The sequence below is a fragment of the Hemiscyllium ocellatum genome, chromosome 19 (genome assembly GCF_020745735.1).
Source record: "Hemiscyllium ocellatum isolate sHemOce1 chromosome 19, sHemOce1.pat.X.cur, whole genome shotgun sequence".
In the NCBI taxonomy this organism is placed as follows: Eukaryota; Metazoa; Chordata; class Chondrichthyes; order Orectolobiformes; family Hemiscylliidae; genus Hemiscyllium; species Hemiscyllium ocellatum.
Genome location: NC_083419.1, coordinates 47,741,548 through 47,769,478, shown reverse-complemented (window position 1 = coordinate 47,769,478; position 27,931 = coordinate 47,741,548). Strand labels below are relative to the sequence as shown.

Genomic DNA, 27,931 nt, shown 5'->3' with positions numbered 1-27,931 from the left:
TTTGGGTCAAGCTGCTGTTAAAAATGGATTGTACCTTGCCATATTGACTTCTAATGTGAAAATCAATATATGATATACATGCAGCCCATTGCTTTTATTATTTTTATGAATCAGGAATTTTACAATGATATTTCATTCTTCTATTTGCCCTCACTCCGTTCTGAAGAGAAACTTTAGACACTTCATTTAATTTTGTAATTCTGATTAGTTTGCCAGTCTCCACTGTTAAAAATTTAAAAGGTTTTATGTTCACCAAAGAAGTTACTTTCATATTAAAAATGTACTTTAAAATATTATTTGTCTATTCCAGCTACCGACCTGCCCCTTTCTTTGTGTTGGATGAAGTCGATGCTGCTTTGGATAACACAAATATTGGAAAAGTAAGTATTCTGTGTTGTCTGGGTACATGCTCCATCAATTACTGTTCTCAATTTGCCAAAGAATTCCTAGGTTTCTAGTTAAACAAAATTTTATTTTGATTGGCATAGCATTGATAAGTTGCATTTGCATTAAACAGCAGTGAGCTGTCAAGCAGGTGGATGTTTTGCTGTATACAACACTGTGCCAAGTCAACGTTACAACTCAGGGTGTACCAGCAGCTCACGCAGAAAACTACAATATGCTCCAAACAAATGACCATATCTTGAAGACTGAGGGAAGAAGTTCTTAGTCAAGGGCACCTGTCATCAGTCAGGATGTATTGCAACAATAAATGACATTATTTGATCACCGCTAGGACATGGTCAGTCAGCTGCTTGGTATATTGAGAGTCAGAGCAATAAAGGCAAGCATGCTAATTGCCTTCTGAACCACCCTGTCTACCTGTGACACAGTTTTCAAAAAGCTATGTATCTGAACCCCTGGTCTTTGTTCGACAATGCTAAGCAGGGTTGTACCAGATACGGTTCTTTGCAACAAAGATTGAAAGCTTGAAGGCTGTGTTGCCTACTGATATTACTGTTCAAGACACCTCTTCTGGACTAAAGAATGAGAGGGGAAGGATCCAATTGTTAAACCCCAATGACATAGGTAGGACTAGGAAAGTGGTTCTTTGAGGGTTTCTTGAGCAGCTCGGGACTAAATTAGTAGGCAGAACCGCAAAACCATAATCATCTCTGGATTACTACTTGAGTCACATGCAAATTGGTGTAGGGTAAATAAGATTAGAGAAATAAATGCACGGCTTAAAGATTAGTGTGGGAGAAATGGTTCCGATTCCTGGGCACTGGTAGCAGTTTTCAGGAAAGAGGGAGCTGTTTTATTGGGACTGGCTTCATTTAAACATGCTGGGAAGTGGATTACTGAATCATATAACTAGCATTGTACATTGGGGGCAGTGCTCAATTGAGGGGAGTTTTTAAAAATCAGAAAAGAAATAAAGCAGAAGTGCTGGGTAGCGAAGACGTGAATAAAAATCAAAGTGTGACAGGGTTAGAAACTAAACATGGAAAAGTGCAGTAAAAATTAGAACTAAAATAAGTAATACTGGTTAAAACGTCAAAGCTTACGGCTCTTTATCTGAAAATAAGTTACTTTTGTAACAAGTTAAACGAGTTGATGCCACAAATAGAAATTAATGTGACTTGATAGCTATTATGGAGATGTGGTTGCAGGGTGACTAAGACTGGGAATTCGATACTCAAGTTGTCAGTTTTCTGAGAGAACAGATGAAAATGAAAAGGAGTAGGGTAGTTTTGTTAATAAATGAAGTTATCAGTGCAGTGATGGGTAGTGATGCAGATGCCTGATATAGATCATGATGTGGAATTATTTGGATAGAAACAAGGCATAGTAGGAGAAAGAAGTCACAGGTGGGAGTCATCAGAAGGCAAGTGAAGAGTTACTTCATTGTAATGCAAGGTATAAATTAGAAAGTAGTGGAGGAATATAAGGATACAGTTGTCATGGATGATTTTAATCAGCATATTGTCTGAACAAATCAGATTGGTGTGGGGAACATAGAGGTTGAATTGTTGAGTGCATCAGTGATTGTTTCCTAGAGCAGTACATTGCAGAACCTACTCAGAAACATTTTAGATCTGTTACTGGAAGACCCAAGGTCTTTACAAAAAAAATAAAGATTTTAAAAATATACACTGAATTCAGAAAATCCCTACAGTGCGGTCAGAGGCCATTTAGTGTGCAACTCTCAAACGCTTCCCCATCCATGTAACCGTCATGGGGTTTTACCCCCATGGCTAAGCCACGTAATCTGCACATCCCTGGACACCACGGGGCAATTTATTAAGAGGAATCTAACCTGCACATCTTTGGACTGTGGGAGGGTATCAGAGCACCTGGCGGAAACTCATGTAAACATGGGGAGAATGTGCAAACTCCCCACAGATGGTCACCCAAGGCTAGAATTAAAACCAGATCCCTGGTGCCGTGAGGCAGCAGTGCTCACCACTGAGCCACTGTGCCACCCACTTCCCCAATTTATCTTACTTTCAAATCCAGGTTGACAGAGATCTCACACCACATTTCTGTACTTAAGAATCACTATTTATTAAAATAAGTAGACTGTAGCTACAGTTAAACAATTATGAATCATCAGCATAACAACTGCACTAGTTAAAACTCTAACGTCCTTAAAATACCCCCCAATCCCCAGATATACACGTACAGACAGATATGTAAAAATACATGGGTATTATGGGTGGAAAGAAAACTGAAAAGCAGTTCTATGGTCCCTGTTCACAGGATCTGCAGAGGCAATTCTTGTGCTGATCAAAATGTTACTTCTTGATCTTTATTCTCTCAATACTTTCTTTCACTTGTATGCAGGACACAGAATGCCTGGTTCATACTTATAAATGCCTCTGACGTATCACTTATGAGTCACAGCTTTCAGTCACTGTTGAAGGAAATATAAACTGGTTTCTTTCAGGCTTAAAGTGGCTTTACCACAGAGACAGCTGCTAAATCTGTAGCAATCCGATTGCTTCTCCGTACTTGTTTCACAGTCCCAAGCTGTTGAGCTGTCTGGGTATCAGTTACAGTTTTTGACAGGCAGAAAGCCTTTTTCATCAATAACTAGTCACTAGTTCATAGACCAGTTACTTGCTGGATGAATCTCCATTATATGTAACGGTAGGTTCCAGCTTATCTGCAAACCATCTACTATTGTTTGAACTGGCAGCTATGTAAAAACTAATTATAGTAAGTGCAAAGTTTCATGAAGTGTAGTAATCGTTCAGCAGTCCTTGATTTCCAAAAAATTCTTTTCTATTTCAGTTCATAATAAAAAATCCAAGAAAAACAGTCTTTACATCTAGTATTGTGTGATGATTTAGGATTAATAAGAGGTCTCGTTAAGGATTCCCAAAGGAGTAGTGAGTGATCACAACATGAATGAATTTCAAATTAGCTTGAGGATGGGCAACTTGAGTCTCAAACCAATGTCCTCAACTTAAATCAAGTCTATTACAGAGATATGAAGAAAGAGTCATGTGAAGTGGGCCGTGGCACACAATCAGACGGATAATTCAAAAAGGTGAACTCATTGAGGATTAACAAAGGCAATCAAGGAAACGATCTTATCAACAAAGGCATACAAAGCAGTGAAAACTGGTGTGAGACTAGACAATTGGGAATGTTTTAGGACCCAGCTTCAAACCTAATAAACAGGGAGACCATTGATTATGAAAGTAAATTGTAGGTAGATAAGTAGGAGGCTAGAAGGTCACAGCATGCCAGGCAGCACCAGAAGGTGGAGAAGTCAAAGTTTCGGGTGTGGCCCTTGTTCAGGACCTAGCACAATAAGTAATGAAGAAGGCAAATAGAATTTTGGCCTTTAAACTCCATCCCACTTGCAATAAAGTTAGGGATGTCATTACAACTGTACAAAGTATTAGGCTTGGAGTATGTTTTTGGTTCCCATTTTTAAGAAAGGATAAATTGACATTGAAGGAAGTTCAATGGGATTTCACTCAGCTGATTGCTGGGATGAAGAAGTTGACTTACTAAAAATGGCTGAACAATTTGGTCTTCAGTCATTAGAGTTTAGAAGAATGAGGGATGATCTTACTGAATTCTACATGATTCTGAGGGGGCTTGACAGGGTAGATGTTGAAACGTTGTTCCTATTAGTGAACTACTGGACATAATCTTTACCCAAAATTCACAGACTTGACTGCCCCAGTTGACCATCGTCCCTGCCTGTTCCAGTCCCACTGAACTTTTCTCTTCATAACTTGACACCGTCCTGTCCCCCTTGGTCGAGGAACTCTCCACATACATTCAGGACACCACCCACGCCCTCCACCTCCTCCATGACTTTTGGTTTGCTGGCCCCAATGCCTCATCTTCAGCAAGAACATGTAGTCCCTGTACACGTCCATCCGCCATGATGAAGGCCTCAAAACCTCCATTTCTTCCTCTCCCACCGACCCAACTAGTACCCCTCCACTGATACACTCATTTGATTAGCTGTACTGGCCCTCACCCTCAACAACTTCTCCTTCGAATCCTTCCACTTCCTCCAGACCAAAGGGGTAGCCATGGGTACCCGCATGGGCCCCAGCTATGTTTGCCTCCTCGAGTACGGGGAACAGTCCATCTTCTGTAGTTACACCGGCACCGTCCCCCACCTTTTCTCATTTTGGTGCTACCTCGTGCTCCCATGGGACAGTTCATCAACTTCACGAACACCTTCTACCCTAAACTCAAATTCACCTGGACGATCTGGGACACCTCCCTCCCCTTCTGACTGCTCCATCTCCATTTCCAGTGATCGACTCAACACAGACATCTACTTGAAACCCAACTACTCCCACAGTTATCTGAACTACACCTCCTCCCACACTCCTCCTGTAAAAACACAATCCCTTATTCCAAATACTTCCGCCTCTGCTGCATCTGCTCCCAAAGGAGCAATTCCACTCCAGAACATCCCAGATGGCAGCCTAATTCAAGGACCACAATTTCCCCTCCCATGTGGTCGAAAATGTCCTCCAGCGCATCTCCACCACTTTCCGCACAACTGCCCTTGTACCCTACCCCTCCAATTGCAACAATGATAACCCCCCGCCCTGTCCTCACCTTCCACTCCATCTATCTCCAGATACAATACATCATCCTCCGCCAGTTCTGCCCAACCCCTTTCAGCATTCCATGGAGATCATTCCCTCCGTGACTCCCTTGTTAGGTCCACACCCACCCACCGATCTACCCTCCACTCCCGCCACCTGCCCATGCCACCTCAAGAGGTGTAAAACCTGCACCCACATCTCCGCCTCCCCACCCCCCTACTCACCTCCACCTAAGGCCCCAAAGGATCCTCCCACATCCAGGAGAGATTTTCCTGTACATCCAAACATCTCATCTACTGTGTCCGTTGCTCTCGATGTAGTCTCCTTTACATTAGAGAGACAGGACGGCAACTTGCAGAACATTTCAGAGAACATCTCTGTGGGATATGGACCAAACAACCCCACCCTGACCACTTCAACTCCCCCTCCCACTCCGCCAAGAACATGCAAGTCCTGGGCCACCTCCATCACCATATTCAAGCCACATGACACGTGGAGGAAGCATGCCTCTTCTTCCACCTTGGGACCCCCCACCCAACAATCACACAGCGTCAATGTCAATTTCACCAGTTTCCTCATCTCCTCTTCCCCCACCTTATCCCAGATCCAACCTTATAACTCGGCACCGTCGTTTTGGACTGATCTACCTGTCCATCTTACTTAACACCTATCCACTCCACCCTCTGCTCCAACCTATCACCATCACCCTACACCTTCATCTACCCATCACCAATTTATCTCTCGGCTCCCTTGACCTAACCCCCCCCCCCCCAACCCAAACATTCCAGATGAAGGACTTATGAAATGTTGACTCTCCTGCTCCTCGGATGCTACCTGACTTGCTGTGCTTTTCCAGCAATACAAGTTTTGACTACTGGCCATAATTGCAGAATAAGGGGACACTCATTTAAAAGTGAATTAGTGAATATCTGAAATTCTCTATCCCAGAGGGTTGTGGAGGATAGGTCATAAAGTATTTAAAGAGGAAGTAGATAGCATTTGATACCCTGAGGTCTCAAAATATATGACAAGCTAACACGAATGAGGAGTTAAGGTCCATACTGGAACAATCATGATCTTGTTGAATCGCGGGGCAAACTTGAGGGGTGAAATGATTTACTTCTGTACCCATTTCTTATTACAGTCTTGGGTGTGGGCCATACTCATTCCTACATGTCCAATGAAACCAGAGGATTAACAGTAATTCAGATAGGGAGCTGCAGAGATAGGCTAGAGTCTGGTCAACGTGCTACTGTTTTAATTTAGTCAGGAATGTGGCCATTGCATAAGTGAACACGCAGTGAAATCGAGGAGGAACAAATGCACCAGCAAGCCCAGGACTGGCAGCAACATTCAGAGGTTGCCAAACAGCCTTAACATGAAATAGTTGGAGCAGAAGGTCATCTTAGCATGCAGGAGAGGTACAGGAAGTCCAGATCTGGTAACCTTGATGCATCTCAATCATCTGGAGGAAATGGTAGTGTCACTGCTAAACAAAGATGGTCTGGGACACTTATCTGCTGGAGCAGGACTATTAAATGGAAGAGCTGGGAAGTCATCTCACTCTGGAGGTCGTTACTGTGGTGTCTGTACTAAATTTTTATATAACCAGCTCCTTCTAAGGATCCACTGTGGATCGGTGATGCTTCTCTCAATTCTCAACCAAAAATGTATTGAGGCTGTTACCAATACCTGAAAGAAATCATTTGGATTTTAATTTTGTAAGGTGATTGTTTATCGTGTTCTGTTTTTTCCAGTTTACATTCTTATCCTCAGATGTTTGAAAGTAAGGTTAGATAGAGTCATAGAGCACAGAAACAGACCCTTTGGTCCAACTCATTCCCAAACTAAACTAGTCCCACTAGTCTGAATTTGGCTCTGAACCTTCTCTTTTCTTGTACCTGTCCAAATATCTTTTAAATGTTGTAATTAATACTTCATTTATCTGTGGCAGTCTATTCCACATACAAACTGCCTTTTATATGAAAAAGGTCCCTTTCAATTTTTTATCGCCTTGCCTTTAAATTATGCCCTCTAGGTTTGAACTCCCCCTGGAGAAAATACCTTTGCTAATCACTTGATGCCCCTATGATTGAATAAGGTCACCCCTCAACCTCCTACACTCCAGTGAAGAAACGTCCCAGTCTATCAATCTTCTTATAACTCAAACCATCTGGTCTCAGCAACATCATGGTAATTTGTTTGAGAACCCTCTTCAATTTAATCATATCCTTCGTAGAGCAGGGTAACCAGAACTTCACACAGTACTCCAAAACAAAGCACAGGCAGGTCCACACTGCTGAACATTATGTTTGGCTGTCAGTTTGCAGCAGGATATCGCAGATGCAATCCTGGGGTTGACATGTCGCTCATTAAAATAACAGGAGCGAAGAGGAGAAAAACTTGTGATTTCATCCTGATCCTTGACACTGAGGGCTTGCAGGCTCAGAAATGGTCCAATCTGGGTGGCACCAATGAGTATGACAATGCGCTAGCCACACTAGTGGCTGGATTAAGCAATTTGACAGTCTCTGTTGACATGTTTTACGAATTGCATGCATTAACTCATGTGAGATTGGTAAGGAATTAAGGAATAGACCCAATTGTCAATTTGTCCACCTAAAGATTGGAGATCTGTCTGCATATCAGATGAATGTATGGCATCTCAATTCAATGCACTAGGAACTGAATGGCATGATCAGAATCATGGCTAAAGCTGAAGGCAAGGTTGCAAATTTTCAGAGTTCTGTAACATTTTGGATCCAAGAAAAACAACTGGAACATCTCAGGGTGTGGTGTGGGACTCTACTGATGGCACCAGTTAACGTGGAATACAGTCAGAAGGTGACAGTGTTCAAACACAATATTTTGCATATTTTCTCAACAAAAGATCTTCCACCATCTCAGAGTTCATCAGCTGGATAACCTGTACATGGGCCAGAGTGAAACATGTGATTTTCAGTTTCAGGAACAGTTTAGTGGTGAAAGTATACAACTGATTGTCAGAGAAGTACTCATAACTGGAATAGAAGCTGAGGAATGAGGTATATTCGTGGCTTCAGAAAGCAAATAATCAAATTACCAACTTGCAAATGAGACGTTTAGAAACTCAAGAGAAACTTAAGACCTCGAAATTTTAAAGATGATCGGTTTAAAAAAAAATATATACTGAAATGTGATGGAGAAATACTTTAAGGACGACATCAACCAGACACATCTGATTAAGAATTTTAAAACCGAGATAGCAGCGAGTTTTGAGTCACTTGGTTAGGAGCTTGAAACACACAAAGAGGAGATGTGAGAAAGTGCTGATCAGATAAAGCAATCTGAAATCACATTTTAAGTAGCTACACTGCTGGAATCCAATAGCAAGGGAGACATGGAAAAGACCTTGAGAGAAAATATGAGGAAGCATGGGAGAACACTCACTGGGAAACTTGCATTTGGGAAGAGCCTTATTGTTCTGAGCAGTGTAGAATGGAAAATTACTGAGCGAGATGTGGAAGCAAGCAAACAAATTTTCCTGCAAATATTTAAAGTTTTATGTAGCCTATGGTGGGCTAAATGCCTCCTGTCAAAGTAAAAGAAACTTGAAAAAAAGAGGATGTAGCAGAATGGGTGGAATCTGAATATTTACTGGAAACAAAGAAATCACTTAGATTGATACCACAATGTGAAGGTTATTTACAACTGGTGAAGAGAGGCAAAGATTCCAACCTATTCCTTTTGTAATAAATTCTAAGAGAAGTGGACAAAAATCTACAGACACTCTGTGGGGGTAAAGGTGAATGAGTTGTTAAGTACAGATGTGAAAATCCATGTGTGGCAAAGCCACTCAGAGGTTTCTGGAGATGCTCGATCAATTTTGTGATAAACATAATCTGGTGAACAGGTTAGCAAGTGTGAGAAATTATTACTTTGCCATATTTACATATATATTCCTGTGAGGACCAGAGCAAGACGTGTCAAACTATTCTGAGATTCCTTCCTGAAGCCAGTTCTGTTGGAAGATCTCAACCGACATCTAGACTCAGCAATTGTGGATCGTATTAGAAGAGCAAAACACAACTTAAATCATGCAAAAACCTCTAAGAGGGTATTATGCTGTGCCTAAAAAAGCTCAACAGCTTTGACAAGTACTGTGAATACATTGAACAGACCCAGAAGTTTGAACAAGATCGAGTAAAAGAGCAAATGCTAAACCACTGTAAATGGTTGAATAATAAACAGTCTATGCTTTACTTAAATTATATACCCTACAGTGTGGAGACAGGCCCTTCAGCCCAACATGCCCACACCGACCCTCTGAAGAGTAACCCACCCAGGCCCATTTCCCTCTGCCTAATGCACCTAACACAATGGGCAATTTAGCATGGCCAATTCACCTAACCTGCACATCTTTGGACTGTGGGAGGAAACCCACACAGACAAAGGGAGAATGTACAAACTCCACAAAGACAGTCCCCCGAGGCTGGAATTGAACCTGGGTCCCTGGTGCTGTGAGGCAGCAGTGCTAAGCACTGAGCCACTGTGCTACCCAGTACCTGGTACTGCAGAGATGCTGCAACAGAAAATTGTAAAGGCAACTACTGACATTAAAAAACCCTCAGCTGATAATATTGAACTATTTTTGAATGAATTCAAACAAAAACTTGAACACCTTGTTACCAGAGGAAAGGTTTATTAACAAAGTGCGATCAAAAACTCTTAAGTTTTGCTTTTAAACTGATCCATTCAATTTCTGACTTGGAAAAACGTATTCTTCAAACATTGAGAAATGGAATGATGAGCAGATGGTGGAAACTCTTACAACAACCCTTTCAAAGAGTTCTATAAGATGTTGTCTGGTTATGGTCTTTTCCGAAAAGACCACTCCCTCCGTGACTCCCTCGTCAGGTCCACACCCCCCACCAACCCAACCTCCACTTCCAGCATCTTCCCCTGCAACCTCAAGAAGTGCAAAACTTGCGCCCACACCTCCTCCCCTTACTTCCCTCCAAGGCTCCAAGGGATTCTTCCATATGCGCCACAAATTCACCTGCACCTCCACACACGTCACTTACTGCATCCGCTGCACCCGATGTGGCCTCCTCTTTATTGGGGAGAGAGGTTGCGTACTTGCGGAACGTTTCAGAGAACGCCTTTGGGACACCCGGACCAACCAACCTAACCACTCCGTAGCTCAACACTTCAACTCCCCCTCCCACTCCACCAAGGACATGCAAGTCCTTGGACTCCTCCAACGCCAGACCATAGCAACACGACGGCTGGAGGAAGAGCACCTCATATTCCGTCTAGGAACCCTCCAACTACAAGGGATGAACTCCGATTTCTCCAGTTTCCTCATTTCTCCTCCCCCCACCTTGTCTCAGTCAAATCCCTCGAACTCAGCACCACTTCCCTAACCTGCAATCTTCTTCCTGACCTTTTCGCCCCCACCCCCACTCGGGCCTATCACTCTCACCTTATCACCCTCACCTTAACCTCCTTCCACCTATCGCATTTCCAATGCCCCTTCCCTAAGTCCCTCCTCCCTACCTTTTATCTTAGCCTGCTTGGCACACTTTCCTCATTCCTGAAGAGAGGCTCATGCCCGAAACGTCAATTCTCCTGCTTGGATGCTACCTGACCTGCTGCACTTTTCAGCAACACGTTTTCAGCATTGATCTCCAGCATCTGCAGTCTTCACTTTCTCCTGGTTATGGAGAACATTGTTCACTTTGTCAAGTGCCCTGCAATCACTGCAGTAATAACCATGAGAAGCAATCAGCAAAATATCACTGGCCCCACGGGACTGGAGGCTATCACTGGCGATGGAGTAGAGAGCTAATGACTAAAAGCTGCACACAGCCACTGCTAATAACACAATTTATTTGTATCAGAAAGAAAGAGAATCTTACTTGTGAACTTTTGTCCGAAATGTAGCTGAGGCAAGTATTCACATGTCCTATATGAAAATGCAGTGTAATGAGTACAGTTCCTGGGACATCCCATTAAAACTGCAGGCTGAGATACCAACTTATTTGAACCTGATGTTCTACACCTATAGCAAGGAGTTTGCAAAGAAATATAGGGTGAAGCCTGCAGGAAAAAAAATTCTGTTTGGAACATTCCAAGGGAGAAGATCATGTCAGAACTAGAAGTGGAAAGTTCTATGAAGGTTGGGGAGAACTCGATGGTCTGAACCTTGTGTTGTCTAAAGTAGCAAAATCTGGGTTTGAGAGAATGTCGCACATTGGTGTCCTGTGGAAATCTGGTTGTAGTGGTGTGTGCTGAAATTGGGCGGGAAGCTTAAATGTTCAGTCAGCTGATTACCATTGCTTCCTAGCATTGGCACAACTCTCTGAAATTGAACTTAAACTGAAGTTATGTCAATGAAAATAATCATCTCTGATGTACCTTGGACAATGTGTACCAATGGACAGGATGTGGATCTTTGTCATTTCTGAAACTATTGTAGGTGTCACAGCTAAGCGGTCCAGCGTGCTTTTTTATTGCAGTTTATTGTGAAAAGAGGCTTGCTAGGCTACACACATTGTTGTAAATTTGGAGTCACTTGTTGGTCAGACTGGATAAGGACAATTTTTTTATTATTCACTTGTGGGATGTACGTGTTGCTGGCTGACCAGCATTTATCATCCATCTGTAGGTGCCTTCTTGAACCACTGCAGTTCATGTGTGGTAGGTAGACCAGTGATGCTCTTAGGGAGAGAATTCTATGATTATAACCCAGGGATACTGAAAAAAGTGATATATTTCCAAGTCAGCCTGACAAATGGCATGGAGAGGAATTTCCAAGTGTTGTGCCTATGTAACTGCTCGTGTCTTTCTAAAGGGAAATGATTGTGGGCACAAAAGATGCTGTCTAAGGATCTCTGGCAAATTACTGTAGTGCATCTTGCAGATCGTACTGTTCTGAAATTGAGACCGTGTACTATACCTTTAAGAAAGTATGAATGCTGTTCTGAACGGAGAGTTTACAAGTACCTGTGTAAATAACTAGATGGTAGTCCCAGAGTATACTGGAAAATTGAAAATATGTAACATTTAACTGTGAAATGGATACCTGAGTTTTGGTTGCTGTTTTGACAACTACCTGAATTTAACCAATCAGTCTAAGTTATGCCCCAGGATTCTGAGATTTGAACAGATTTGAGTACGAAATTTCCCAGCAGACATAAACACTTGCCCATTAGTGCCCTAGATCATTGAAATAAAACTTAAGTAGAAAATTTGTTAATTTTGGTTACTTGTGGTTGGTTAAATTAAAAGTGAGGAAAATGGCTTTTAAGATTGCTAAAGAGATTTTGGGGTTTGAAGATGCTTCCCATTTTGCCAAGAAAGGTTAGAAAGACAGAGGAAGAACATACTTTTAGAATTAGCAAATAGGTTATAATCGGGTTTAACTATGGCAACAGAAAAGGTCACATTGTAATGGAGTTGAAAAAGCAAGTGCAGTAGAGTTGAAAAGACAAGTGCAGTAGAGTTAGAAGAACTTAAATTGTAATTGAGGCAAATGGATTTAGAAGATAAAGAAAGGGAAAGAAGAGCCATGTTAGAAGAAAGAGAAAAAGAGAGGAAAAAGAAAAAGAGAGAAGGTTCTTAGCTGGGCAAAGAGAGAGAGAAGAAAGAGAAAGGGAGAGAGAATTTGAACTTCAGAAGTTGCAAATTAGTCAGGAAAGTCAAGTTAACAGGACGAATATGAAGAGAGAAGGTCGTGATGTATCCAAATATGTTAAAACATCGTCACGTATTGATGAGAAAGATGTTAAGGTCTTCTTTATTTCATATGAAAAATTGGCAAGGCAGATGGAGTGGCCAGAGAACTTATGCATAATGCTAGTTCAGACTAAACTGGTACCCAGAGCTTGTGAGGTATTTGCAGCACTGTCAGATGGTGCAGATGTTAAAAAGACTATTTTGAGTGCTTATGATTTAGTACCAGAAGCGTATAGACAACGGTTCAGAAACATAAAGAAGGAACTAAATTGAACTATGTTGAATTTGAAAGAATTAAACATAATAATTTTGATAGATGGGGTGTGGGCCTTAAAAATAAATAAGACCTGCGAGGCTTTAAGAAAGATCATTCTGCTGGAGGAGTTTAAAAATCTACTTCCAGAGTTGATACAAATTCATGCAGATGAACAGAAAGTTCAAGTGAGAAGAGCGACAGAGATGGCAGAGGAATATGCATTGGTACATGAGGCAAAATTTAGCTTCCGGCAGGAATTTCATCCTCTGAAGGATAGAAATTAGGAGAAGATTAAATCCTTCAGTACAAAACAAAGAATAGAGCATACTAGTAATAATTTACCATAGGTGGAAAAAAAAGCCCAAGAGGGTGAAAAGGATGTGAAAGGCCTCAGGTGTTTCCAATGTGGTAAGATGGGACACACAGAATCACAGAATTGGTTATTGAAGAAAGGCACTGTGGGAAAAGATGTGGCAAGAGAGGCTAAGCCAGTGGGATTAGTGGAAGTAGTAAAGGAAACCCCAAAAAAACTTGAACTGCAGGAGATGCACAGCCTAGACAGGGGCTGGGTATTAAGTTTGTACCTGATCTCTATGAAGACTTCACCTCTGTAGATAAAGTTTACTCAGGAAGAACAGAGAAGGGAAAGAAGTTACAATTTTTAGAGATACAGGAGCTAATCAGTCTCCAATAGTAAGAGATGGACATATTTGCACTCTTCCTGACATGTTGCCCGAGAGGGAGGTAATTTGTGGAATAGATAGACAGAAATTTAGCGTTCCTCTGTGTAAGATCAGTTGGAGAGCCAAATCAAGATTGAGGAACTAACAGTGGGAGTGATTGACAGAGTGTCAGTTACAGGAATACAGTTTGTTCTTGGGAACGATTTAGCAGGCTCCAATGTGGGAATGACAACCCTTATGGTGGAGAAGCCAAAGGAAGACCAGAGAACTGAGGAGTTAAAAGAAACATACCCTGGAATTTTTCCAGACTGTGTAGTAGCAAGATTCCACTGTCAGTCACAGTAAAAAGCAAAAACTAAAGAGAAAGACAAAAGAATTGAGGTTCAGTTAGCTGACACCCTGTTGACATAATGGTGTAGGAAATACCTGAACAGGTAGAGGATCAGGGAGAAGTGTTTAGTCCTGAAAGGCTAATGGATTTACAACAGAAATATGAGACAATAAAAGATATATATAGATCCATACTCAGAACGGGAATCAGGATGTATGCCTGAGGGTTATTATCTTAAAGATAGAAACCTAAGACCAAAATGGAGACTTCAGCAGGTTAGTGCAGAGGAAAAATGGGCGTAATTGCACCAAATTGTGTTGCCGGTTGCATACAGACAGGAAGTATTACGGGTAGCACATGAACTACCAGTAGGAGGTCACCTAGGTGTGAGGAAGAATTAGGCTAAGGTGCTAAGGTACAAAAGCACTTCTATTGGACTGCACAAGGATGTGGTTAAATTTTTCTGTACATGTCATGCGTGCCAAGTGGTAGAAAAGCCACAGGCAGTAATAAAACCAGCATTTTTGTTGCCACTTCCTGCATTCGAAAAACCCTTCATGCGGGTTATGTAAATCCCCTCCCAAAAACTAGAAGTGGGAACCGGTTACTTGCTAACCACAATGGATATGTCTACCAGATTTCTGGAGGTAATTCCATTACGGAGTATTAATGCAAAAAGGGTGGTGGAGGAGTTAGTAGCTTTCTTCACACAGTATGGGCTACCTAGAAAGAGTCAATCAGATCAAGGGTCTAATTTTACTGCTAGGCTGTATAAGGAAGTCATGGATAGCTTAGACATACAGCACTTTAAATCAAGTGCTTACCATCCTGAATCCCAGGAAGCTTTGGAAAGATAGCGTCAGACTCTGGAGACCACGTTAAGAGCATACTGTCAAGATTACCCAAATGATTATAGAGTCATAGAGATGTACAGCATGGAAACAGATCCTTCGGTCCAACCCATCCATGCCGACCAGATATCCCAACCCAATCTAGTCCTACCTGCCAACACCCGGCTCATATCCCTCCAAACCCTTCCTATTCATACACCCATCCAAATGCCTCTTAAATGTTGCAATTGTACCAGCTTCTACCGCTTCCTCTGGCAGCTCATTCCATACACGTACCACCCTCTGCGTTAAAAAGTTGCCCCTTAGGTCTCTTTTATATCTTTCCCTTCTCACCCTAAACCTATGCCCTCTAGTTCTGGACTCCCTGACCCCAAGGAAAAGACTTTGCCTGTTTACTGTAGCCATGCCCCTCATAATTTTGTAAACCTCGATAAGGTCACCACTCATCCTCCGACGCTTCAGGGAAAACAGCCCCAGCCTGTTCAGCCTCTCCCTATAGCTCAAATCCTCCAACCCTGGCAACATCCTTGTAAGTCTTTTCTGAACCCTTTCAAGTTTCACAACATCTTTCCAATAGGAAGGAGACCAGAATTGCACGCAATATTCCAATAGTGGCCTAACCAATACCCTGTAACATGACCTCCCGACTCCTGTACTCAGTACTCTGACCAATGAAGGAAAGCATACCAAACACCTTCTTCACTATCCCATCTACCTGTGAGTCCACTTTCAAGGAGCTATGTACCTGCACTCCAAGGTCTTTTTGTTCAGCAACACTCCCTAGGACCTTACCATTAAGTATGTAAGTCCTGCTAAGATGAAGGTATCCCATTCATATTGTTTACCATTAGAGATGCCCCTAACGAATCTACTCACTTTCACTTTACTCCCTTTGAGTTAATATTCAGACATGAAGTGAGAGGGCCTTTGAAAGTAATTAAAGAAAAATTGATAGAACTTAATCTAAGTGTAAGATCACCAATTTATGTATTGGAGGCGAGGGAGAGATTAAATCAGGTAGGTGAGTTAGCTATACAGCACCTGCAGAGGGCACAACATAGAATGAAGCAGGTGGTAGATTAAAAACTCTAAAATTTGGACATTTTCCTGTGGGGATGGCATATTAGCATTGTTACCAGTGGTAGGAGTTCCCTTCAAAGCCAGGTTTAGTGGTCCTATCAAATTGAGAAAAAAATTAAAACAGGTGAACTATCTGGTAAAGATGCCGGATAGAAACATATTTGTGTTGGGTATGTCATGTGAATCTGTTGTAACCTTACTATAATAGAGAACTGGAGAAGCAGTGTTTGTTGCTGCTATGCAGGGTGAGGAATCAAATCCTGATGTCATGGAGTTTGATGTACCTCAACCTACATTAAATAATGAGGAAGTCCTTGAAGAGTGGAACAGGTTAGTAAACCATCTGTCTCAGAAGCACAAACCCAGTTGAAAGGTTTGTTGCAGGAGTATAAAAACATATGCAGGAATAAGGGGAGGACTAATATTATTGTGCATGAGGTGGAAGTAGCAAATGCTGTTCAGATAAAACAGCACCCCTACAGACTTAATCCTGTCAACACCACATAGGTCCAGAAGGAAGTGGATGCGATGCTCAATGAAGATATTATTGAACGGAGTTAAAGTGACTGGAGTTCACTGATCATATTAGTTCCCAAACGTGATGGGACTCAACAATTTTGTGTTAATACTAACAAAATCAAACTCCTATCCAATACCAAAATTGGAGGACTGTATAGAGAAAGTTGGACAAACCACTTACATCACAAAGGTGGACTTACTGCGTGGTTACTGGCAAGTACCTTTATCAGAGAAAGCAAGAGAAGTTTCTGTGTTTACAATCCAAATGGGTTATATCAATTCAAAGTGATGCCCTTTGGAATGAAGAATACACCAGCCACATTCCAAAGACTCATGAAAAGAATTGTGGCCGGATTAACAAATTGTGCAGTTTATCTGGATGATATTGTGATCTTTAATGAATCCTGGAAAGATAATCCTGGAAAGATCACATGGTACAGTTGGCAGAGCTCTTTGAACGATTACGAGAAGCAAAACTGGTCATAAGGAAAACAGGATTCACAAAGGCAGAGGTGATGTTCTTGGGACCTAACATTGGTCATGAAGACAAAGGCCATCGAGGAATTTCCATAAATATTCCTCGAAGAAAGAGATGCTTCAAATTTTGAGACTAAGCGGATTCTAACGGATGGTTGTTCCAAACTTCAGCAGAGTGGTGGCACCGCTGACAGATGTAGTAAAGAAAAACACAAAATTACGGTGAATAGAACAATGCCAGGAGGCATTTGAAAATTTAAAAGCAACATTAAGCACCCACCACTTTTTGTGACACCAAGTTATTTGAAACCCGTTGAAGTTGCAATCAATGCTAGCAATATAGGAGTTAGAGCTGTACTGCTACAGGAAGATGATGATGGAATTGAACAGCCATTTGGCTATTTTTCAAAGAAATTCAACAGCCACCAGAGAAAATACTCTACCGTCAAAAAAGAATTAGAGTTTGGTACTGGCCTTACAACATTTTAATGTTTATGTTATGAATATTGTGTCAGTGACAGTGGTGTACACTGATTACAATGGGCTTGTATTTATTGTTTTGCCAGCATCGAATCCGATGAGATGACCTAATGTTAGGAGTATAAAAATGTGGCCATTTTGAAAATTGGAGAGAGCAACTACCATCAAGATACATAAGTTTGGAGATCTAACATTTTGCTCTCCAAGAAATTAGAAAACACTCTCTATCAAAGGTATGTTGAGGTACATCAAACTCCATGACATTTGGATTTGAGTCCTCACTCTGCGGGGCAGTAAAAGAACACCTGTTTCTCTGGTTCCCTGTCTCTATTATACTAAGGTTTCAACGTATTCACATGACATACCCAACACATTTTTTTTCCTATCTAACATCTTTACCAGGTAGTTCACCTGTCTTAACTTTTGATATGAAACATATTCGCAATAAAAAAGATGACCCAGGGAATTCAGCAGCCGAAAGAGTGAAGTCACAGAGGACAACACAGCTGTGTGGTTTTGAAATTAAGTTGATGTAATTTTAATAATTGCTGAAAATGTGTTGCTGGAAAAGCGCAGCAGGTCAGGCAGCATCCAAGGAGCAGGAGAATCGACGTTTTGGGCATGAGCCTGAAGAAGGGCTCATGCCCGAAACGTTGATTCTCCTGCTCCTTGGATGCTGCCTGACCTGCTGCGCTTTTCCAGCAACACATTTTCAAGTCTGATCTCCAACATCTGCAGTTCTCACTTTCTCCTAATTTTAATAAGTGTCTTATTAGAACAGCATATTGTTATAGAGTTGAAGGGAGATAATGAGCAGTTAAGAGATAGGGGTGTTTAAGAGTTGTGAATAGTTGTTTAATGTTCACTTTTAGAGTTAAAAAACAAATTGATGTTATTTTCTTTAAATAGTGGAATCTGGGAGATCTCTGTCACTCATATTTTAACTGATAACGAGGCGAGTTGAACTTTTCTGGGTATTTAGTTTAATTAACAGAGGGGTTCACCTCCGTGTCACAACAGTACCCACCGCTGCTATTAAGTGTCAGTGGGGAAGGGGAGTCGATGCTTGCGAATATGGTGCCCATCAAGTGTGCTGTTTTATCTCGGTAATGTCAAACTTCTTGAGTACTGAATTCATCAAGGTAAGTGAGGACTATTTCATTACATTCCTGACTTGTACTTTGTATTTGATTGACAGATTTAGGCGAGTCAGGATGGGAGTCATTTGCTGCAATATTCCCTGCCTCTGACCTGCTGTAGTAGCCAGTGTTTATGTGGTCAGTCTAGTTGAGTTTCTGGTCAGTAGTAAACCAAATATGTTGACTGTCAGGGATTCAGACACGATTGGATGTCAAGGTGTGATGGTTAGATTGTCTCTTATTGGAGATGGTCACTGCTTGGTAGTTGTGGTGCACAAATGCTTCTTGACAATCAGCCTGAGCTTAGATATTGTTCAGATTTTGTTGCAGTAGACTGCTCGAGTATCTGAGAATTTGCAACTAATGTGCAATAATCGGCAAATATCCCCTCTTCTGACCTTATGATGTTGGGACCATCAGTGACAAAGCAGTTGAAGATTTTAGGCCTACGACACTACGCTGAAGAACTTCTGTAGAGCTATCCTGTAAATGAGATGACTTACTTCCAGTAACCATAACTATCTTCCTACGTGCCAGGTATGATTCTAACCAGAGATTTTGTCTCTTAATTCCAGTTTTGTTAGGGCTCCTTAATGCCGCACTTCGTCAAATGTGGCCTTGATGTCAAGGGCCATCACTCTCACCTCACCTCTGGAATTCAACTCCCTCGTCCCATGTTTGAACAAAGGCTATAATAACATCAGGAGCTGAGTGGGTCCTGGCAGAATCCAAACTGGATGACATTGAGCAAATGCTACTTGATAGCACTGGTGATGACACCTTTCATCACTTTACTGATGATCAAGGTTTGACTGATGTCCTGCTTTTTGTGTACAGGACATACCTCAGCACATTTCCATATGATCAGGTAGATGCTAGTATTTTAACTGTACTGGAACAGGTCTCCTAGAAAGCATTGGGAAGTAATTTTCTTTTCTAATGACGCACTGGTATTACATGATCACAATTACTGATGCTAACTTTTTATTACAATTTTTAAAATGCAATAAGTGAAGTTTTAATGCTGTGGTGGGATTGACACATGACTGGATCATTATCCAGTAACATAATCAGTAAACTGCCACAGGACAAGCTAATACTGGTATTACTCATGCATTATTTAATTATAAAGAACCCAACTGAAATGCTCAAGGTGAAAAAAGGTTTATGTCTCTTAGTTTCCTCTGTTGCAAGGAAAATAGCCCCACTCCACACAATCTCTCTGCATAACTAAAATTTTCCAACACAGGAGACATCTCGGTAAAACTCCACTGCATTACCCCCAGTGCAATCACATCCTTTGACCAATATTTTATACCATTTGAGCATAACTTACTATCCTTCAATCCTCTGCCTTGGCTAACAAAGGTAAATATCCCAAAAATGCTTCCTGAACCACTTTATCTATCTGTTCCTCTTCCTCAATGGACTGGTGGAGATGTGCACCCTTTGATCCTTGGTGCTTCCCAGGGTCTTACCATTCATCACATACTCCCTTGTTCATCCTGTCCAAGTGCATCACCTCACATTTATCTAAATTGAATTCCATTTGCTACTGATCATCCCACGTGGCAAATAGTCTCCAGCTGTTTACATCCTTCTGTAATTGAAGGTTATTTCCTTCACTGTTTACCAGGCTACTAATTTTCATATCACCTAAAAACTTACTGATCAGTCCTCCTACATTCACGTGTAAATCATTTATATGTAAGAGCCCCCAGAACTGATCCCTGAAGAATCCCACTCGACACAGACTTCCAGTCACAAAAATACCCCTCAACCATCACACTCTGCAAACATGCCCCACTCTGGGGCGGCTCAGTGGTTAGCATTGTTGCATGGTTCGATTCCCACCCTGGCTGACTGTTGTACATTCTCCCTGTGTCTGCGTGGGTTTCCTTCAGGTGCTCAGGTTTCTTCCCACAATCCAAAGACGTGCAGGTTAGGTGAACTGGCCATACTTAATTGCCCATAGTGTTCAGAGATGTGTAGGTTAGGTGCATTAGTCTGGGGTAAATGTAGAGTAATAGGACAATGGCTCTGGGTGGGTTACAATGTGGACTTGCTGAGTCGAAGGGCTAGTTTCTATGGAGTAATTCTATGACCTTGCCATTCAACCAATTCTGCATAACCGTACTTGTGTCCTCTGGCTCCATGTCCTAATTACCACTATCATCCTTAATGAGCCCTTTTAAGTTTTCCCCTTCCTACTTACTTTCGAGCCCTCAGTATCTGCCATCCTGGTTTCAGTATCCAGGCACCAGACAGCCACCCTGTTATGACGGGTTCCATTTTCAAGTCCATTTGCACACAAGTCAGATCACATATGCAGAACAATATAAAATCATCATTCCTAAGTACAGAAAACTGTCTTATATCAATTCTTTAAAATTAGAGGGGATCCTGTAAGTACAAACATTTGTAAGTCAGTCATTTGTAAATTGGAGACCCTTGTATCCAATTCTCTATATTCCTAAATATCCCAGGTTTGCTGCATTTGGTCCTTTTTTGGAACATGTTGGCTCTCTACTCTTCCCATTTCATTCTTGAACGCATTCCTTTACTCTGACACAGATTTACCTAAAACTATCTGCTTGCAGTCCACTCTGGCCAAATTATATCTGATATTATTAAAATCAGCATACCCCCAGGTTAGAACTTTGATTTCAGTCCCATCCATTTGCGTAATAATCTTGAAACTAATATGCAAAATGTTCTGCCTGAGACTCTGATACCCTGCACTAAGAGGCGGCTGGGCTGAGTGTAGTCCCTCATGCTTGCACTCCCTGTTTGTCTCAGATGTGAGGGAACAAAATTAAGCTGTTTCTCTCCCCAAAACCTCCTCCTCTCTCTCTAAATGTAAACGTATAGCTTTAGGGCACTGCATGTTGCATGAAATGGAATCTTTTCTGATGAATGTAATGAAATGTATTTCTTTCTTAAATACAGTGACTTTGCCTCCACTATCTTGTGTGGTAGAGAATTTCACAAATGTACCACCTTCAATGAAAAATATTTTTCATTATCTTATTTGAAAATGGCCTACCCCTCATACTTAAACCCTTACACATGGGAAATATGAATCATGTATTGATCTGTGCAGCCTTGTCAGAATTTTACATTTCAATGAGGTCCCTTCTCATTCTTCTAAAATCCAGTGAATACAGACCCAGTTGACCTAACCTGTCCTGACATAACAAACCTGCCATTTTAGGAACTCATTTGATGAATCACTGCTGCAATCCCTCACGTATATTATGGAGACCAGAATAGTATATAGTATCTGTGGATACTTGTGGTCGCCCCAAGTTCTTCTACAACTGCAGTTAGACTTCATTATTCCTGTTCTGAAGTCCTCTTGCAATGAAGAACAACATACAATATACATTGCTAAATACGTGCTACATTTTTTTTTACTTTCATTGACTGATATACAATATCATCCAAGTTCCTTAGTACATCAGCATTTCCCAATCTGTCACAACTAATACTCTGCCATTCTGTTTCACTTACTGAAGTGGAGAACTTTACAGTTATCCATGTCCTATTACATCTGTCATGCATTTGCTCATTCACTCAACTTGCCTAAACAATTTTGAAGCCTCCTTACTTCCTCATCACTACTCACAATCCCATCTTGTTTTGTGTCATCAGCAAAGTTGGAACTTTTGTATTTAATTTAGCTATCCAAACCACAGATAGATGTTTTGAATAACAAGCACAGGTCCTTACAGTACCCCATTTACCATTTCATCACTCCAAGAAATAGACCCATTTATTCCCACTCTTTCCTGACTGCTAATCAATTCCCAGCCCTGGACGAGATGGAAGGGAGATTCAATCGTAGTGTGAGTTGAGTCTGATGCAGTGAGTAGAAGGCAAGGTGGCCTGGATTTTCTGGTGACTAGACAGTCATTTGTGCAGTATAGATGGGAGTTATATCCTGCAGAAATCTCTGTATTGCAGATTCCATGGGCAGAGAAAAAGCACAAGAACCCTCCAGAAATATTCATTTAATTCAGAGTGTTCTGTCACAGTTGAATTGTTGCTCAGAAAAAGTTAAAACTATTCAAAACCTAGTCCAACTCCTGAGTAACTAATAACTAACCCCAATTTCCCACAATGTCCACCCCCAATTAAATTTTCCTAGACCCCGATACCCCCTAACACCAAGCCCCAGTACCCAAACAAGCCGAAGTCCTCTCCACCAGGACCTGACCGCATCCCTGCCCATTGAGTCACAACATTCTCGCCACTCCATGTTGGACACTATCTCTGACCCTCTCTCAACCTTGTGTCTGTGTTGCTGAAATTTGAATCCTAGAATATGACAACTGGGTTGTGGAAAAGGGAATGTAATTTGCCTTCCCTCTACAATCCTGTACTCCAAGGTACTGTCAGATTTAAAGTATGGCTCCACATTTCTGAAGGAGCTCTGACTGAAATCTTGAGAGAGTAAAGTTCTTAAAGTTTAGAGAAAAGAACAGAGTGACAATCGTTGCTGCTTCTCAGAAAGTCTGGCCTGGGTATTTTTCAATTCCAATACAGGTCAACTGGGAACATAGATTTAAAGTGTTTAGTGGAAGATAGAAGTGGTGAAATGTTTGCAGCCTATGGGTGACAAGGATCTAGAGCTTACTGCCTGAAAAGGTTGGTAGGGGCATAAAACCTCATCATATATTTTAAAACTTGGACCTGCACATGTTGCTATAGCTTATTAGGTTACAGACCGAATTTTGGAAGATAGAATAAGCCTGGGTAATGTTGTCCAGCATGGATACAAAGAACTAAATGGTCTCATCTGTGCCGTAAAACAATGTTTCAGATTTGATCATTTCAAATGATAAAGTAAAAGTAGGATTGCAGTCATGCCTATAAAATACACAAAGATCATAAGGTACAAGAGTATTTTTCCTTTGAGTTGTCATCCTTAGAATAGATTCCAGGTGGATGTGGTAAATGCTTGCGGAAGGAAGACTGTTACATTTGGCATAAGAGAAGTTAGTTAACATGTGATAAACTCAGTTACCTGCTGTATACTTAAAAGAGTTATAGTGATTCAGCATGGAAACAGATCCTTTGGTCCAACTCGTCCATGCCAACCAGATAGCCTAACTTAACCTTGTACCATTTGCCAGAATTGGCCCATATCCCCCTAAACCCTTCCTATTCATATACCCATCCAGATGTTCATATACCCATCCAGATGCCTTTTAAATGTTGTAATTGTACCAGCCTACACCATTTCTGGAAGCGCATTCCATACAGACACCATTCTTTGTGTGAAACAGTTGACCCTTAGGTCCCTTTTAAATCTTTCCCCTCTCGCCCAAAACTTATGCCCTCTAATTCTGGACTCCCTCAACCCAGGGAGAATACTTTGTCTATTTACTCTTTCCATGCCCCTTAATTTTATAAACCTCTAATAAGGGCACCCCTTGGCCTCTAACGCTCCAGGGAAAACAGCTGTAGCCTATTCAGCCTCTTTCTATAGTTCAAACCCTCCAATCCTAGCAACATCCTTATAAAATCAATAGTCAGGTGCCAGAACACTGGAGGTTGGCTAATGTGGTGCCATTATTTAACAAAAGTGTTAAGGAAATGCCAGCGAATTGTAGAACTGGAAAGCCCGATGTCGGTGGTGGGCAAGTTGTTGGATGGAATCTTGAGGAACAGGATTTACATGTATTTGGATATGCAAGGACAACTTAGGGATAGTCAGCATGGCTTTGTGCATGGGAAATCATGTCTCACTAACTTGATTGAGTTTTTTGAAGTTGTAACAAAGAGATTGATGAGGGCAGAGTGGTGGACGGGACCTGTATGGACTTCAGTAAGGTGATTGATAAGGTTGCTCATGGTAGACTGTTTAGCAAGGTTAGATCATGTGGAATACAAGGAGAACTAGCCAATTGGATACAGAACTGAAAGGTAGAAGACAGAGGGTGGTGGTAGTAGAGGATTGTTTTTCAGACTGCAGGCCCGTGACAACTGGTGTGCCACAAGGATTGGTGCTGGGTCCACTGCTTCTTGTCATTTATATAAAAGATTTGGATTTGAACATAGGAGATTTAGTTAGTAAGTTTGCAGATGACACCAAAATTGGAGGTGTAGTGAACAGCGAAGAAGGTTACCTTAGAGTACAATGGGATCTTGATCAGATGGACATTGGGCCAAGGAGTGGCAGATGGGGTTTAAATCAGATAAATGAGAGTTGCTGCATTTTGGAAAAACAAATCAGGGCAGGACTTTTACACTTAATGGCAAGCTCCTGAGGAGTGTTGCTGAAAAAAAAGAGACTTTGGAGTCTAGGTTCATAGTTCCTTGAATGTGGCATCTCAAGTAGATAGGATAGTGCAGAGAAGGTATTTTGTATGCTTTCCTTTATTGGTCAGAGCAGTGAGTATAGGAATTGGGAGGTCATGTTGCGGCTGTACAGGACATTGATTAGGCCACATTTGGAATACTGATTGGGACTTTTTTGTCCAATTACAAAGATTTCCTTAAAAATGGCCTCTGGCAGTTTCAAAATGAACATAACCAGCAGTTAGGTGGAGATTTTAGAAATAGGCACACTATTTTTAGACCTGACAGCCCCATCTTGCCTTTGTTTTCAAAGAAAATTGTATGTTCTTGTACTCAGGTTACAAATTACATCAGAGATCAATCCAGGAAGAACTTCCAAGTGATTGTCATCTCATTGAAAGAGGAATTCTATTCAAAAGCCGATGCACTAATTGGAGTATATCCACAGGTATTGTTCCAAACAGCAGATTTGTATTCCAGTTTTAATTTTCTAGTTGTGGCTTGGAAGTGTGTTTTTCTGTGTTCTAATTATTTTATACATGTGCTTGGGGTTACAACTGCACACAGATTTTCATGGATTTCACAAGGAAAACTGTGGAACAGTTGTGCCCTCAAAGTCATATGGCCATGTAATACAGCCATGACGTCATAAAAAGGGCCGACAAGCTAGTTTCAGATTGCCATTTTACAAGATAACTATGTGGAGACCAACTGAATTAGTGTGGTACTTCTGGGTTTTCCAAAATTAATTCTATTTTGCCATATCAGGCTGTCAACAGTAATGGTAAAGCCAGGCAACATATTCCTCAGTTGAATCTATCTTCAATATATTTTGTTATGGAAAATTTGATTGTAATTATACAAGACAGCTCTTCAACATGTGCAATTGCAACGTATTTCGATAACTTATATGGATAAATTTACACAATTAATATTTGATACCTGTTAAATCTTTTTTAAAATGGAGGTGGGCTTTAGGGATTGCCTAAACAAAGGGAAGCAAGATGGAGGAGCAACTGCACACCCTGATACAGGTGTAAAGTTCTCTCCCCTGCTTTTGCCATAATTGAATGTTGCTTTTATACCCATATTGCAGAGATAGAGGGACAGAAGAAGAGTCAAAAACAAAAGATAACAGAATGTTTATCAGTGATCACTCCTTTAACCTTTATCCATGCCTTTGATTGGCAGTTAGTATCTTTGCTTGGGGTTTAACCTCAAGCCAGTTAGCATTCCACATTCTTTTTGCATCTCTGAAGGCTACTCGACAGCATCCCAAGTACAGCTGGAGTTGATAAAGTGTGGCGCGGCAAAAAGCACAGCAGGTTAGGCAGCATCCAAGGAGCAAGAGAGCGACATTTTGGGCAGGACTCTTCTTCAGGGCCCTGCCCAAAACGTTGACTCTCTTGCTGTTCGGATGCCAGACCTACTGTGCTTTTTCCAGCACCACCCTTTATCAACTCTAACTCTCCAGTGTCTGTAGTCCTCACTTTATCCCACCAACTATAGCTGGATCAATGTGGCAGCAGGCACTGCCTTTAAGTGGACTTTAATGGGCCATGTAAGTACATCAGTTAATATTAAATGTGGATGTTGGCCATGAATCTTCCTGCCCAGAAAGTTAAGTCAGGAAGGTTGCATAAATCTAGGTATGCCACTCCTCACCTAATTAAATGCAGTTTCCGTCTCTTACCTCATCATCCCACAACTCGAATATTCTGCCCTAACTTTCAGTGGAACTGATATGCTGGCATAAGACAAACCATTCCCAAATGGCGTATGCATCCACATGACAAATTGATGACAAAACCTATCCTGCTATTTATGAAGAATTAAATCTGACTTGATTTGAACTTTAGGAAATGAAAAATTACCTCTATGATTTAACAAATGCAGTTCACAAGCTAGCTGCAGACATTAGATAAATTCTTGGCTACCAAAAGGGATGAAAAGTTATTAAGGATATGCAGGAATGTAGAGGTAAAGGTTAAAATTTTATCAGATCAACTGTGATCTTGATCAAATGACCAAGTGGCATACTCTTGTTCCTTGTATGTATATTAGTAAATTTGAAATGATTTCATAGAAAGTGGTGTAATCGGGACTGCCATCCACTATTCACTTCAATACATTTAAATACCACATATTACTCCTGGACAGCTTGAAAATAAATATTCAGAAGAGTCGGCTCAATCTTTCGTCATTGTGCAAAACTGTGAAGACAAACTAAATATGAATACTTTTCAACTTTGACATTTACTAACTTTTGTAGTTTTTGTTATAGCAAGGAGAATGCATGTCCAGTCAACTGTTAACCTTCGACCTTACAAATTACCCAGAAAATACCAGAAAAGAAGAGATACTTCAGCCAAGGCAGGAAGAGTAATAGAACATAGTTTGGTTCCGTGTAAGAACACTATTGTCATCTGAATTGTTAAGCTAACCATTTATGTTTTACCTGTTATTTTAAAAAACACCAAAGTGTCTCTTTGTTAGCAAGTTTGTTAACATGCATTTAAAAACATATTTCCATCCTGTTAAACAAAAAGAAAATTGTACTTCAAGTCATTCGTAAACCTATGTTTTTTTTGGTTGACTAACCAAAACAATTAAATTGGAATTCAAGAAACAAAGTGCCATTTATTGATCATACTTTTCTGTCGAATCAGTGATTGCTACCATTAAAGCCCTGTCTAATTGTAAAACTTTAAGGAAACTTCAAATGGTCAACTTTAGAGCAAGCTTGCATGGAAATCTTCAGATGCATCTTCTCTGAGGTTGTTTAAGGAAAAAAAAACAGATTTGCAGATGCCAAGATAACAACTAAAATTATTGTTCAACTGCTGGCTCTCAGTAACAATAACATTGTGTAGGTGGCAAAATCATGAATCATATCAGATGCTGAGGAATCTCATTTGATTTTGAAAATTTAAGTTAGTGAATTTGAGTGTACCATAATTACAAACATAGTTGGGACCAAAATAAAAACAGTTTCCAAAGCTCAAAGCAGCATAACTAGGGTGGAAAGTGTAGACCTCCCATGAGAAATTATGGTGG

General features: G+C 41.0%; 1 protein-coding gene across 1 annotated transcript in view; it reads left to right on the top strand.

The window, feature by feature from the left end:
• Nucleotides 1-27,260, top strand: part of LOC132824800 (structural maintenance of chromosomes protein 1B-like) — a 172,251-nt gene extending 144,991 nt beyond the window's left edge. The window contains exons 23-25 of the mRNA XM_060839544.1: nucleotides 311-380; nucleotides 25,212-25,322; nucleotides 27,159-27,260. Of these exons, the coding sequence (XP_060695527.1) occupies nucleotides 311-380; nucleotides 25,212-25,322; nucleotides 27,159-27,260 (283 nt within the window). The remainder of the gene's footprint in view (nucleotides 1-310; nucleotides 381-25,211; nucleotides 25,323-27,158) is intronic.
• Nucleotides 27,261-27,931: the final 671 nt, after the last annotated feature.